General features: G+C 42.9%; 1 protein-coding gene across 5 annotated transcripts in view; it reads left to right on the forward strand.

Moving 5' to 3' along the window:
- The window catches only part of WDR33 (WD repeat domain 33), a 108,205-nt gene that overhangs the window by 83,887 nt on the left and 8,617 nt on the right, over positions 1-15,701 (forward strand). For 4 of the 5 annotated variants that reach the window (XM_045366870.2, XM_045366872.2, XM_045366874.3 and 1 more), the window contains exons 8-17: positions 2,490-2,616; positions 4,036-4,190; positions 4,285-4,363; positions 4,809-4,919; positions 5,897-5,991; positions 6,200-6,286; positions 6,690-6,829; positions 7,426-7,578; positions 9,344-10,432; positions 12,416-12,524. In XM_045366870.2, coding sequence (XP_045222805.1) covers positions 2,490-2,616; positions 4,036-4,190; positions 4,285-4,363; positions 4,809-4,919; positions 5,897-5,991; positions 6,200-6,286; positions 6,690-6,829; positions 7,426-7,578; positions 9,344-10,432; positions 12,416-12,524 — 2,145 coding nt within the window. The remainder of the gene's footprint in view (positions 1-2,489; positions 2,617-4,035; positions 4,191-4,284; positions 4,364-4,808; positions 4,920-5,896; positions 5,992-6,199; positions 6,287-6,689; positions 6,830-7,425; positions 7,579-9,343; positions 10,433-12,415; positions 12,525-15,701) is intronic. The other variant, XM_045366873.2, reaches the window with a different exon arrangement.

The following is a 15,701-nucleotide window of genomic DNA, read 5'->3' on the forward strand; positions in this document are numbered from 1 at the left end:
AGTTCTTTAATCTGTCTGCGCTTTACAGTCTTCAGATGTAAAATGAGTCACTACACAGACTTCGCTTAGAATAACACTACACTTAAGTATATGGGCTTGCTAGTATTGTTTGTTTTATTAAGAAGAGCGATGAATAAAATTATATCCAAGAATCAGGACCAGTTTGATTTATATTTGTGATGTGTATGAACATGGGTAAATTCATGAGATTCCTCACTTGCTTAAATTTTAATAAATTTTAGAGAACATTAGAAAACAAAATTAAAGCAGCTGAAATTTATTTTGTGGTTCCTTTTTGGGTTCATAGTTTTTTGTTTTTACGTATGCTTCTTTAAACATATCTTAAAACTAAACAGACATACGTTCTTTATGTAATAAACGTGTCCCAGAGAAGATGAGGGTAGAGATGGCTCTTAAGAATATGAACTTTTCGTATAGTGCGTTGTAATTTGAAACTGCTTTCCCAGGCATTTCCTATAATCCCAAATTTGATTGATTAATGCGTACATAGCTATACATAATACTTATTTTTGAGTGACAATAGCCCATAGAGTTTTAAAATTCCCTGGCCATACCTTTTCAGGGGCAAATCATTAATTAACATTTCTTAAGGCAAACAAGGGACAAGGGAGACTGAAGTGTATTTATATTTCAATTATTCCATCTTCAGTTATTTTTCTTTTTAAAAGACAAAGCAACAGCAAAACCCCTCTTCCCCTTTCCCATCCTCAGATCCCAGTTACAAAATATGTTCATTGTAGAAAATATAAAAATATAGAATAAACATGGGGAGAGAGAGTCAATACCACCTTCCAGCTTAATATTATTTCTGTTAACAATTTGGTGTCTAGACTCCTGGCTTTTTTCTTTTATTTAGATAAGCTCACACAGTCACTCATGTTATTGACTGTTGGCCTTTTACAGTGATGGTATACACTGGTGTATTTTTTTTATTAATAAATTTCAAACATTTTAATCATGCCATTAAATCATCTATAGGGTTGTTTATAATAGGTGCATCACATTCCTTTAAGTACATATGCCACACTGCAATTTATTTTGTAATATATTTGTGTTCTATTAAAAATAAATTGAATCAGTAAATGTCCTTGCAGACAAATCCTTTTGCACATCCATTATTTCCTCATGATAAAAATCTAAGACATGAGATTATTGGGTTGTAGGAGATGCACTTTCTCATACTTTTGATACACACGGCCAAACTCTTCTCCAGATTGTTTGTTACCTCCCCACATGCTTGCCAGTATGGGGTATTGTGTTGGGAGAAACCTATGTCCATTTGAGACCCAAATGTCTCCCCTTATGAATGGGTACCAATCACTTTCGGTGCCTCTAACCCATTTCTTCTTTCCCACTTCACTTCCCTTTGTCTCTATTCTTCCGTATCCTTCCTTGTTTCCACCTCAGAACTTCACAGAAGCTGGATTTGATCCAGGGCAGAGAAGGAAGCTCTGAATGTTCTTCCTCACTCCTCACCTGCTTGTTAGTTCATTCGTTATGTAAAATATTCTTGGGGCTTTGTACAGCATCCAGTTCGTCAAAAATCATACCCATCTTTTTCAAATTTGCAAACTGACTTTCACGTTTGTGACTTTTAGTAAGTTAATCTATTACACTTGTGAAGTGACCTTATGCTCTAGCACGGTGGTTACTGAAGTAACCATCCCTGGAATCCCACGGACCAGGCTCAGAGACTCGCTCCTGTTCTTGCTGACTGACTTTGGGATCTAGGATGTGTTATTTAACCCCTCCAGCCCTTCTATTTCTTCACTTGTAAAATGGAGATAATGCTAATACTTTCCTCAGGATTTTGTGAAGATTTAAAAAGGTGATGCTTACATGTGCTCATTATACTGCCTAAAATATAGCAAGCCTGCAGTAGGATAGCTGTTATTATTACCTCGTCTAACTGTCACAACATGTGTGAATCAAGCAAAGAGTGTATTTCTCCTGCATTTCAGTAAACAGGAGCTGAAAGCTGGCTTTTCCTGTCATTCCATCTAGAAAGTGGTGTCCTAAATTACTAAATGGTGGTCCCAAAGTCCTAAATTCAGGTTGAATCAAGTTCGTCTGTAAGAACTATCACCAAGTGGGACAACTGAAGTGAGTGACAGAGATTGTGCCCTGGAATCAGGGTAATCGGGAACAACATGAGATGCTTCAAAAGCTTTACATAATGGGGTCTTGAGAGGTCAGCCTCCAAAAGCCTCGACTGACCTCCCGGCAAGTAGGTGGGAAGATGCACTTGGCTCCAGGAGAAGAGGACTGGCTCCTGCGTGTCTTGACATAGGAGGAGAGGATACTGTATCTGAAAAATTTCCAGACACAGGCCAAAGAGTCTTCACAAAAAAAGTTTTCAGTTGACTGAGCACCGAGAGCAAAACATTTACTAGGTTTCTCTACTTTGGTTTAAATTGCTTTACATGCATATAACTAATTAGGTTTTAATCCTAACTTGTTTCCGACAGGGCATGGTGCTGATGTGAAATGTGTAGACTGGCATCCAACCAAAGGGTTAGTTGTTTCAGGAAGTAAAGATAGTCAACAGCCAATCAAGTTCTGGGATCCCAAGACTGGGCAGAGTCTTGCAACACTGTAAGTGATAGGAGCCCCACTTTGGCCTCTGAACAAAGGGGAGCAAAGCAGTGTATCCTTTAACTTTTAGCTTTGTTTTCTCTTCTGTATTTCTGGAAAAGTCATTTAGGCAACAGATGGACTTGGATCTATAGACTTCTTATTAAGTATGATTCATCTCTGAACTCTTAATGAAGTAAGGCTTGTTTCTGTCCTGCCATGTAGACCTAAGTTTAATTTGGTTGTTACATGGGGGTGGGGAGGAGGATGAGGAGGGAGGTGGTTACTATTCTAGCCTATTGTCTGTCATCAGAATACCTTGTGGCACTGTGAGGAGTTGATGCGTGTGCCCCTTACTAGACACGGCCCAGCCTTCTCCATCTCACATCATCTATTTCGAGAGGGTTTTCCTCTGGTTTTGAACCAGTTCTCATTTTTTGTCTGATGTGCTTACTTATGTAAGCTATGTAATCTAGCTTTCTCTTTCAGTTATTTGTGAACATTCACAACTACATGCATATGTTAACGTTTTTTTGACGAAGCATCCATTTCCTGGTCTTTCCCACTGGGAAGAGGACCATATTCAAAGTGAATTGGTTGGAGCAAGGCTGCTTTGTTGTACAACCCCAATGGCCATGCCAACCTGGAATGCCTTGTGAATTTTCCCTTGGATATGTCCATTGTGCAGGCCAAGGGTTGTTGCATTGTCTTTAGTTCAAATTAAGTTTCAAACTTTCCAGTCCATTTTTATGCTTTGTCTTAATTAGAGAAACTTTATGGAATTTTTGAAATGTAATGAGCTTTATTGAATATTAATTTCTGTGTTCATGTGCTTCCCCTTCATGGATAAATTTTACTGTTCAGTGGAAGCTCTGCTGCTATATTATTATTATTATTATTATTATTATTATTATTATTTTGAGACAGAGTCTCACTCTGTCACCCAGACTAGAGTGCATCGGTGCAGTCTTGGCTCACTGCAACCTCTACCTCCTGGGTTCAAGCGATTCTCCTGCCTCAGCCTCCTGAGTAGCTAGGATTACAGGCATGCGCCATCACGCCTGGCAAATTTTTGTATTTTTAGTAGAGTCTGGGTTTCACCATGTTGGCCAGGGTGGTCTCAAACTCCTGACCTCAGGTGATCCACCTGCCTCGGCCTCCCAAAGTGTTGGGATTACAGGCGTGAGCCACCACACCCAGCCTCTGCTGCTGTTTTAACTGGTTGATGAGAGCTGTCTATGTCTGGGCAGTGCATATTATTTCTGTCCTTGACCTGTTTCTTTTCAGTGTGTTTAAAACTGTGATCCTTTAATGTTACAGGCTTTATTGCTTCTAGGCCGAACCTCTTTGCCATCTTGATCCATTCGCTTTTCATCAAAAATGGTCATTATATTTATACTTGTTTTGAATTCTGACTTTTTTTTTTTTCTTTGTTTCTAGTCATGCCCATAAAAACACAGTAATGGAAGTGAAATTAAACCTTAATGGCAATTGGCTACTCACAGCATCACGTGATCATCTCTGTAAACTTTTTGATATCAGAAACCTAAAAGAAGAGCTTCAAGTCTTCCGAGGTCATAAGAAAGAAGCCACAGGTCAGTGGCTGTGAGACGCTTCTCTTTGACAAGGGCACCTGTGGCATTCTCCAATCCTGACCGCTGTGTCTTTTCCCCTGTGTGTGTTCTGCAGCTGTGGCCTGGCATCCTGTTCATGAAGGGCTGTTTGCCAGTGGAGGCTCTGACGGCTCTTTGTTATTCTGGCATGTTGGGTATGTAAGATTTAGTATGTGAAAAAGTCGTGTATTTTGTGAAGAGAGCACCTGAATGTGTGCAGACATGATAGTTTTGTAACTTTTTTGAGTGTTCATATATCCTATATCAGAGACTGCTTGCAGTTTTCGATTCTAAATCCAGCCTGGAATAGAAAATGTACCTCTGTTTGTGGATATGGAAGTCATTAAGGAGGAATAAAATAGATTTCCTAGTTTCTAAATGCTTGCAGCCTTTTCCCCTATGAAGTGCTCTTTGGATGAAAGGGTAAATGTCCTTTGGCAATGACAAGCCAGTACCCCTGAGACATGTGGAATTCACCAGAGTCCAAGTCCAGGCTTTGGTAGCTTCGTTTTAAGGGTAACAGAAAATGTCTTTTTCGAGGGGGAGGGAGGAGCTGGGTAACTTTTGTGAAAAAGTCTTCTCTCTTTGGTGCTGTTGCAGGGTAGAGAAGGAAGTGGGTGGGATGGAGATGGCCCACGAAGGGATGATCTGGAGTCTGGCCTGGCATCCTCTTGGGCATATTCTCTGCTCAGGCTCAAATGACCATACTAGGTAAGCTTTATATTGAAATAGCAAAGCTTTATATGGAGCAACAGGAAATAAATATTGTATGGGTTTATTTTTATTGGTTGATTGATATATTAATTTATATTCCAACTTATTCTTGGGAACATTTTTGTAGTGGTTTACCAACACTTATATTGCAATAAAGAGATTGGGTATTGAATATGGTTTTGGCTATTCAAATTTTGTTTTGCCTTCTGACTTAAAACAAAAGTTTTCCTTTTTTTTTTTTTTTTTCTTTGAGACAGGGTCTCTGCCCAGGCTGGCATGCAATGGTGCGGTCTCAGCTCACTGTAGCCTCAACCTCCCTGGGCTCAGGTGATCCTCCTACCTCAGCCTCCTGAGTAGCTGGGACTATAGGCGCACACCACCACACCTGGCTAATTTTTGCATTTTTTGTAGAGATGGGGTTTCACCGTGTTGCCCAGGCTGATGTCGAACTCCTGGGCTTAAGCAATCCTCCTGCCTCAGCCTCCCAAGGTGCTGGGATTACAGGCGTGAGCCACCTTGCCCGGCCCCACATTTTACTCTTATTTTTATTATTATTTTAAGAGACAAAGTCTTATTCTGTCACCCAGACTGGAGTGCTGTGGTGAGATCACACAGCTCATTGCAGCCTCAAACTCCTGGGCTCAAGCCATCTTCCCGCCTTAGCCTCCTGAGGAGCTGAGACTACAGGTGTGTGCCACCACACCCAGCTAACTTTTTGATTTTTATTTTGTAGAGACAGGGTTTTGCTATATTGCCCAGGCTAGTCTTGGACTCCTGGACTTAATCCTCCTGCCACAACCTCCCAAAGTGCTGGGATTACAGATGTGAGCCAAAGTGTATGACCTCACATTTTAAATTTGTAGAAGAAACAAATTGTAAAAACTTGTTGTGTTTACCAAGGGTCTGCCTAGTACTGTTAAGTGCCAGAAAAATACTGAAACCATGCTTCTCTTCTCCTTTAATTATTTTTACAGCAAATTCTGGACTCGAAACCGACCAGGTGATAAAATGCGAGATCGATATAATCTAAACCTTTTACCTGGAATGTCTGAAGATGGAGTAGAATATGGTGAGACTCTTGCACATCTGTCCTTCTTTGAAATCTGGTATTCTGTTATAGAAGTGTTAGATGTTGGGAAGATTATACAAAATGAATTTTAATTTTATAGTAGATTTATTTATAAATCATCAGTGACATTCATTTTTATAAAGCATTAATTTTATCAGTCACTACTTTTACAAATTCTCTATTGACAATGGTGTATTACTATTTATAGATGACCTTGAACCTAATAGCCTGGCAGTAATTCCAGGAATGGGAATACCAGAACAACTAAAATTAGCTATGGAACAAGAACAGATGGGTAAGAGAAGTTACACAGATACATTTTATTTTTATAAATTTTTTTCTTGACCTGTTTATCTTCCTGATAAATATATTGAAATACCAAAATGATTTATGTTGAGAAATGTTGATAAAAATTATACAAACGGCATACTACTTAAAATCTGTTCTTCCAATAATGTGTTCATTGATCAAGTGGCCAATTTCTTTTATTTAAGAGGCAAGGGTGGGGGGAGGGATTGCATTGGGAGTTATACCTGATGTAAATGACGAGTTGATGGGTGCAGCACGCCAACATGGCACAAGTATACATATGTAACAAACCTGCACGTTACGCACATGTACCCTAGAACTTAAAGTATAATAATAATTAAACAAACAACAAAAAAAAAGAGGCAAACCACTTTTCTTTATGGTTACAGGGAAAGATGAATCAAATGAAATTGAAATGACAATTCCAGGTTTAGACTGGGGGATGGAGGAAGTGATGCAAAAGGATCAGAAAAAAGTACCTCAGAAGAAAGTTCCTTATGCCAAACCCATTCCTGCTCAGTTCCAGCAGGTAAGTAAAAGTGATTCCACCTCATCCACGCAGAGAGGTTTTGGTTGGTTAGTTTGACATTTCTCTTGGATTATCTCACCGTTGAAGGTGTTTCTATACTGGAGCATTTTTCCCATATTCATGCACTGTTAGACATGGTTCTCATCTACTGCTTTGCAGTTGTATTGAGTTTGTTATCAGTCTTCTCTGTTCTGTCCTCACCTGCTTATTATCATCCATGCTATGAGAGGAAATAGAAGAAAGGCACGGAGCAGAGGGAGTATGGGAGCATGCTGATTCTCTTCTCCATTGTTTATCTATCTTCTGCTTTAATTGTCCCCTCAACACAAAGGGCATGTACCCTGTGAAAAGGCTGGCAAGCTTTGCATTCTTAATAACATGCAGTATCTTGCAGCTTTTATCACCATAGTAATTTCTACCTAGTAATATGTCAGTAAGAATTAGCATGAGCCATGTACTTGAGTCATGGAGAAAAGGTATAAAGAAAGACGGTTCGGAGGTTAGATTGAGCAAATGACATTGTAGAGTGGTTTTCTCATTTTATCATTGTAATTTTCATACTTAGGGTGTATTTTAGTATTCTCTTCTTTCCCAAGGCTTGGATGCAAAATAAAGTTCCAATTCCTGCTCCAAATGAGGTGCTGAATGACAGAAAAGAAGACATTAAATTGGAAGAGAAGAAGAAAACACAAGCAGAAATTGAGCAAGAGATGGCTACATTACAGTATACTAACCCACAGCTTCTGGAGGTGTGTGGAGCTCTTTAGGGGGAAATCGAGGATGAGCTAAGAGGGTTACAGTATACTAACCCACAGCTTCTGGAGGTGTGTGGAGCTCTTTAGGGGGAAATCGAGGATGAGCTAAGAGGGTTACAGTATACTAACCCACAGCTTCTGGAGGTGTGTGGAGCTCTTTAGGGGGAATCGAGGATGAGCTAAGAGGGTTACAGTATACTAACCCACAGCTTCTGGAGGTGTGTGGAGCTCTTTAGGGGGGAATCGAGGATGAGCTAAGACGGTAGTGGTGCCATTTTTATTGATATGCTCTTAAGGAAAAGGGAGGGGACTCTCCGATGGTCTGACAAGCACCGCCATTTCCTCTTGCTATGCTAGAAGACTAGTTTCCAAGAGAATCCTGTTTCATAAAATTTTAAAAAATGTGTTATTTATGTATTTTGTTTTATTTATTTTATTTTATTTTAGAGACAGAGTCATGCCCTGTCACCCAGGCTGGAATGCAGTGGTGCGATCATGGCTCGCTACAACCTTTGCCTCTCAGGCTCAAGTGCTCCTCCCACATTAAGCCTCTTGAGTGGCAGAGACTACATACACGCACCATCACGTCCGAGTAACTTTTTTTTTTAAAGTGACTCCTTGAGTCATATCTTGGACTTTTAAAACCCAGTTAGGGTCAGGCGTGGTGGCTCACACCTGTAATCCCAGCACTTTAGGAGGTCGAGGCAGGCAGATCACCTGAGATCAGGAGTTCGAGACCAGCCTGGTCAACCTGGTGAAACCCCACCTCTACTGAAAATAAAAAAATTATCCGGGCATGGTGGTTGCATGCCTGTAGTCCCAGTGACCATGGGAGGCTGAGGCAGGAGAATCACTTGAACTCCAGAGGCAAAGGTTGCAGTGAGCTGAGATCTCACCACTGCACTCCAGCCTGCACCACAAAGTGAGACTCTGCCTCAAAAACAACAATAACAACAACAAAAACGGAATTAGTGGGGCAGTGAGTAGATCTAAGTTAAATATACATTTTAAATTGAAAAGATAAAGCCAACATAGTTTTAATTTGAATTCACCTATTTATGAAAGACTTTTTCTTTTTTGTCAGCTCATATAGCAGGTAGCTTGTTCTTATTTTTCCTACCTGTGTTAGCTACCAAGAATGATGAAAGTGGTGAATTATTGGGCTTTCCCTGATCAAGATGGACATAAATAATCCTGACTAGGCCAGGCACAGTGGCTCATGCCTGTAATCCCAGAACTTTGGGAGGTGAGGCAGGAGGATCAGTTGAACCCAGGAGTTTGAGATCAGCCTGGGCAATACAGCAAGACCCTATCTCTACTACTACTACTACTACTACTACTACTACTACTACTACTACTAATAATAATAATAATAATTAGCTGGGTGCGGTGGCACGTGCCTGTAGTCCCAGCTACTCCGGAGGCTGAGGTGGGAGGATCGCTTGAGTCCAGGAGGGTGAGGCTGTAGTGAACCATGATTGCACCACTACACTCCAGCTTGGGGGACAGAAAAAAAAAATAAGGAAAAAAAAATCCTTACTGCTGTGTCCCAGGACTTAAAAAGAATGAGAAAGAACCTAAAACTCCTTACAGTGCTTGAGTGTTGCATGGACCCTAATTACCACTGGAGAATGAAGAGTTTGAGCAGTTTTTATGTTTATTTTAAGAGTCCCCTAATGGAATACATGACAGCAATATTGTCATTTTCAAGGGTTATGGCCTATTTATTCAACATGCTTTTTTCTTTCTTTCTTTCCAGCAACTTAAAATTGAAAGACTTGCACAGAAACAAGTTGAGCAAATTCAGCCTCCTCCCTCATCTGGCACCCCTCTCCTTGGACCCCAGCCTTTTCCAGGACAAGGTCCAATGTCTCAGATTCCTCAAGGTTTTCAACAGCCCCATCCATCTCAGCAGATGCCAATGAACATGGCTCAAATGGGGCCTCCAGGTCCACAGGGACAGTTTAGGCCTCCTGGACCCCAGGGACAAATGGGACCACAAGGTCCTCCACTGCATCAGGGAGGTGGGGGGCCACAAGGATTCATGGGACCACAGGGACCCCAGGGCCCGCCCCAGGGGTTGCCACGGCCTCAGGACATGCATGGGCCCCAAGGAATGCAGAGGCATCCTGGACCTCATGGCCCTTTGGGACCTCAAGGGCCACCTGGACCACAAGGTAGTTCTGGTCCTCAAGGTCATATGGGTCCTCAGGGTCCACCTGGCCCACAGGGTCACATAGGCCCCCAAGGTCCGCCTGGCCCTCAGGGTCACTTGGGCCCACAGGGGCCTCCGGGTACTCAAGGTATGCAGGGACCACCTGGTCCCAGAGGAATGCAAGGACCTCCTCATCCTCATGGGATCCAAGGCGGGCCAGGGTCTCAAGGGATCCAAGGTCCTGTGTCTCAGGGACCTCTGATGGGATTGAATCCAAGAGGAATGCAGGGGCCTCCAGGCCCCCGGGAGAACCAGGGTCCTGCTCCCCAAGGGATGATGATGGGCCACCCGCCTCAAGAGATGAGAGGACCTCACCCTCCGAGTGGACTGCTGGGACACGGCCCTCAGGAAATGAGAGGTCCTCAGGAGATCCGAGGCATGCAGGGGCCTCCGCCCCAAGGATCAATGCTGGGACCTCCCCAGGAACTGCGAGGGCCTCCAGGCTCACAAAGTCAGCAGGGGCCACCCCAGGGCTCTTTAGGACCTCCACCCCAGGGTGGCATGCAAGGACCCCCCGGACCTCAGGGACAGCAGAACCCAGCAAGAGGGCCACATCCATCTCAAGGGCCTATACCATTCCAGCAACAGAAAACGCCTCTGCTAGGTGATGGGCCCCGGGCCCCCTTCAACCAGGTATTACTCATTTCCAACTTACAGGCACTACCGCACTGGGAAAATACGCTCCGCACAGAAGCCATACTGCTGAGTAGAGTGGAAAAGGGTCACAGCTGGATATAAATACTTACCAAGTAGTGGCAGTAGCGTAAGATACTAGCATCCTGGCTGAAGAAGGAAATCATAAGAATGATGAGTTAGGTTATACTCCCATTAAGTCCATCTCAGTATTCATTTTTACTTCTCACCTTTTTTCTTTTTTTTAGTAATAGGGTTTCTTCCAGAAAAGGTCAACTCTCATTTGAGTACAGTTGATAATTGTCCCAGGGCTCCAGGAGAGCTGTGACCCTGAGGAGGAAGCATGTTTTACATGGTGGTCGGCTCTGAGGCTGTCATGCCTCCTTTTCCGGGCCCTTTACATTGCAGCCTGGTGTTCCATGGGCCTGCCAGCCACTCAGTCACCAACTCTGCTTTGAAGAGATAGGATGGAACATTTAACCATGAGTATACTATAGACTGTATACCTCACTCTGTTTATTACAGTGAATAGAAATAAACGAGACCTGTGATTCCAGAATTGAGCTGAGCATTCTGGAAATGGTGACCCTTTGGATGAAACTCTGCTCAAGTTGTTTTCAGCTCACATATAACAGTATTTGCAGGAAGGAGCATTTCTGTAGAAATTCTCCTTTTTTGAGGACTCTGTTTTTGTTAGCCAATTTTTATTGCTCATTTGCTGAGCTTGTGCTTGAGAGATACTGTGAAGTTCAGGTTGCTTGGGGGAGTGAATTACAAAAAGAATTGCGTAAGCATAAATAGATGTAATACTGCTCAGCTATGTGCATTTTATGCTTTTCTCAAGTTCTTAGTCTGGAGGCATTATTTGGGTATGAATAACTGAGTTGTGTCCCTGAAAACTCACTTTTGGTCCATTGTGGACCAGAAGTGAGTGAGTAAGCGAATGTTGACTCCCTGAGCCACTTGGAGAAAGGGGATGCTACGGATGTAGAAAGCACAATCTGTTTTGGTTTTTCAAATACCACCAGGAATCCCTAATGTAAAGATGACCATTGGGTTCCTTGAACTCAACTAACTAGCTAAAACAAATTATCTACTATTCTAAAGTAGATCTTCCAGAACCTAAAAGTGTCATAGCAATGGGGAATCTGATGGCATCTGAGTTATTTCCAGATTTTTATTCAGCACTTCTCAGAAGTTAGGATGAATTAAATAGAGGATTGCCATTCTAAATTGCCCTAAATCTTGAAGTATTATATATTTTATTAATTTACTGCTCAGTTGTATGTGTGTGTAATATTTATTATCAGCTGTTTTCCTAACTTTCTGGTAGTAAATTAACAGTTTTCATTTTGGAGGATTAAAAAAATGTGAAGTTTAGCTACTGTGTTATAACTGAAACATGTCAGAGTCACAAGGACAGGCCTGAGTTTCTGGGACAATTCAATGAGATTTTTTATTGTACCGTGTAGTAAAAGATTTTATACATGGAAAGCATGATTCTGAAATTTTAATTGACCTATAGAAATACTGGTAGAATGAGTCTGAAGATCTGATACTTTGTAGTGCATTTCAGATCTCAGAAGTTGCCTGATGAACATTTGTGCTCTTTTTCCTTATATGCTGAAATATAACTTGCTTCACATTAACCAGACCAGTTACTTAAACCAGTTGTTTTAATTGGTTTAATTTAGTGTTACTGTGTTAGGATTTCTGACATTCCATTAATGCTCTTTTTTGGCATTACAAGTAAAGATCTAATTTTAAATAAAAGTTGTCAACAGGTTTAAAATACAGGTGTTTTAAAAAAATTATTATAGTACGAGAGGTATCTCCTTTCTCCTGATTTAAGGACAATGTTGCTGTCATCTCACTAGCTAAATATTTACTGGGTGTTTTTATGTTGTCATGTTATGATACAATCGCTATTTATGTAGCACAAGCCTGTGATTTCATACCCTCACTTTAAAAACATATTTTCAGGAAGGACAGAGCACAGGCCCCCCACCCCTGATACCAGGCCTAGGGCAGCAGGGAGCACAAGGTCGCATTCCTCCTCTGAACCCTGGACAAGGACCTGGCCCCAACAAAGGTAAGTATCTGCTCAGCTGAATAAAATATTATATTCTACCACCTTTGTGCACAGTTTACGGTAAATAGTTTTGTTGGTCAGTCATTGATAGACTGGTCATTTGAACCTCTCGGCAAAATAAGGGCATGGTCATTCAGGTAGGAACTTTGTCTTTGGTTGTTTTCTTAGATCTGTTTAGTAGGCAGCAGCGCTGGCCAGAGGAAGTAGGCCCCTCACCCCAGAAGCTGACAGTGAAGGCACCCGAGCAGGCTCCAGCAGTCGTGCCTGTGTGGCAGGGCTGGCCTTGCCCATCTGTTGCCAATGCAGGTGGTTCCTGTGCTCACTGAGTGCATATGTATGTTTCTACCATCCTGAAGAGATGAATTGTTTCTGCTTAAATTTTTTGACAGTGCTTTTATTATCACACCGTGTCCTCCCAAATCCTGTCATATATTGAATTCTTTAGCTGGTTATGTAGTTGTGCACCATTTGAAAAGAAGAAAGCACTCTACCCATATGTGGTTCCTCAGGTTGTTGATATGAAAAGGAAAGAGATGAGAATGATTAGTATTGAGATGTGGGGCTGTTTGGAAGTTTAGAGTTAATCCTTCCGGAGCTGGAGCAGGAGCGTGGTAGGCAGCACGCTGTTGGGGAGAGTTGGAGGGGGCGACTCGGAGTGTGGATGGAGGGGAGTGAGGAAACACTGTGTTATGTTCGACACACACTTCATAGCAGGGAGAAACCGCAACTCGGAGAATCAGGAGGACCGCAGAGGTTGCCCTTCACAGAACTTTACCCTCTCAGTTTTAATTGGCTAAGCCCACAGCACTGTGTAGTACATGTTAAGATTCTTGCCCCCATTTTATCCAATTAAGAAAAGTTCTTGTCAGCGTTACAGCCCTGGGACTTTGTGAATTTATGCTAATGTTGAATTGATGTGTGATATTAGAGGTAAGAAAGGGATAAGGGAACTAGAGTGTTTACTGCTTTCCCATTGTGTGGAAGCGGCAGCAGAGGCTCTACGGAAGGCAGGTGGCCCACAGGGAACTAGAGAAACAAAAGGAGAGTCTTTTACCCCCCAAGCCATCGCCATCAGCAAACTGAGAGCTGCCTCTCTTCCTCTCCCTGCCCTGTGTCTGTCTCCACTTCCTTCCCTCTCATCCTTGCTCTTTCCCTGTTCTCTTTATCCCCCGCCCCCTTTCTTTCTCTTCCTCCTTTCTCCTCCCAGGGACCAAAGGGAGAAGGGAGAGCCGAGAAAGTGGCCCTGCCATCCCCTACTGGAATAACCGCCGCCGCTGCCCCATCACTGGTGGCCACATCCCTTCTAATTTGTAGTGGTGGGTTTCTTTCCTTGAAGAGCAGGGTACTTTTAAACAGATAGAGGTAATGGGAGGATTAATATTCATAGGTAAGTCCAAACGGAATATGTTTAGCTTCCTTACTCCAAAGGTCTGCTGCTTCTGAGATTACACTAAGTTCAAACAACATCATGTCAGTGAAGAAGCCATTAGCTGCAGGAACACACTGAGAAGTGAAGGAGCCTGTCTACCAGAAGGAAATGGAGCTAGGATCTTTGCAAACTGCTGAGTAGAAGGGAGAGGACGGGTAAATGAGACAGACGGAAAAGAGCTGGAAAAGAGAGCCTCCTTTAATGGCACATTTTTATCCTGAGATTTCCAAGCATTTTATATATGTTGCATGGTAAGGAAGAATTGAAATAGGCAATAGAAATGAACGAAAATGAAAAGGGAGGGGCCGGGTACAGTGACACATGCCTGTAATCCCAGCACTTTGGGAGGCTGACTGGATGTATCCACTTGAGGTCAGGAGTTCAAGACTAGCCTGGCCAACATGGTGAAACCCTGTCTCTACTAAAAATACAAAAATTAGCCAGGCGTAGTACCTGTAATCCCAGCTACTCGGGAGGCTGAAGCAGGAGAATCACTTGAATCCGTAAGGTGGAGGTTGCAGTGAACTGAGATCATGCCACTGTACTCCAGCCTGGGTGACAGAGTAAGCCTCTGTCTCAAAAAAAAAAAAAAAAAAGAAGAAGAAGAAGAAGAAAGAAAAGAAAGAGGAGGGATGCTGTTGGCGGGGAGGTGAGAATTATGGCTGGCTGGGGTACAGGAGGGGTTTGTCTTTATTGCCAGGGAAAAGCAGTAAAAGGCATAAACTGGGCTATTGGAGGAATTTCACTTTAAAAACACAGTTTTTGTTTTTAGAATCAAGAGTATCCTTTTACTACCTACTTTTTAAAAGTGCTTGATTTAAACTGTATGTTGACCAAAAATAGGTAAACATTTACAAAAGCTGCAGTAGTTCAGCAGCTGGGAAAACAGTCCCTTCCAAGTTCGGAGGTGAACTAAGTTAACCATCACACATTTAACTGGCATCTTTCCATCTTTATTCAGTACTTTCACTGTGGTACGTATTTTCAAATATTTTAGAAAACTTCAGTGGGATTCCAAACACTGTCTTCAAAGAATGGTGAGAATATTGTAGATGAGGAACAACATTCATAGAGAGGTGCAGAAAACCCCGACACTGAGCCCAGCAGGGTGGTCATCAGGCAGGTGTTTGAGAGGCCGGGATTGCACGCACCTTACAGAGGAATCAAGTGCAACAAGCTGGGGTTAGAGGAGGGATGGCATGGGTGGCAGTGGCGCCCTGTTGATGGGTGCAGAGGTGAATTTTTGGGGTCAGAGGAGGGATGGCATGGGTGGCAGTGGCGCCCTGTTGATGGGTGCAGAGGTGAATTTTTGGGGTCAGAGGAGGGATCGCATGGGTGGCAGTGGCGCCCTGTTGATGGGTGCAGAGGTGAATTTTTGGGGTCAGAGGAGGGATGGCATGGGTGGCAGTGGCGCCCTGTTGATGGGTGCAGAGGTGAATTTTTGGGGTTAGAGGAGGGATGGCATGGGTGGCAGTGGCGCCCTGTTGATGGGTGCAGAGGTGAATTTTTGGGGTTAGAGGAGGGATGGCATGGGTGGCAGTGGCGCCCTGTTGATGGGTGCAGAGGTGAATTTTTGGGGTTAGAGGAGGGATGGCATGGGTGGCAGTGGCGCCCTGTTGATGGGTGCAGAGGTGAATTTTTGGGGTTAGAGGAGGGATGGCATGGGTGGCAGTGGCGCCCTGTTGACGGGTGCAGAGGTGAATTTTTGGGGTTAGAGGAGGGATGGCATGGGTGGCAGTGGCGCCCTG

The sequence above is a fragment of the Macaca fascicularis genome, chromosome 12 (genome assembly GCF_037993035.2).
Source record: "Macaca fascicularis isolate 582-1 chromosome 12, T2T-MFA8v1.1".
Taxonomy (NCBI): Eukaryota; Metazoa; Chordata; class Mammalia; order Primates; family Cercopithecidae; genus Macaca; species Macaca fascicularis.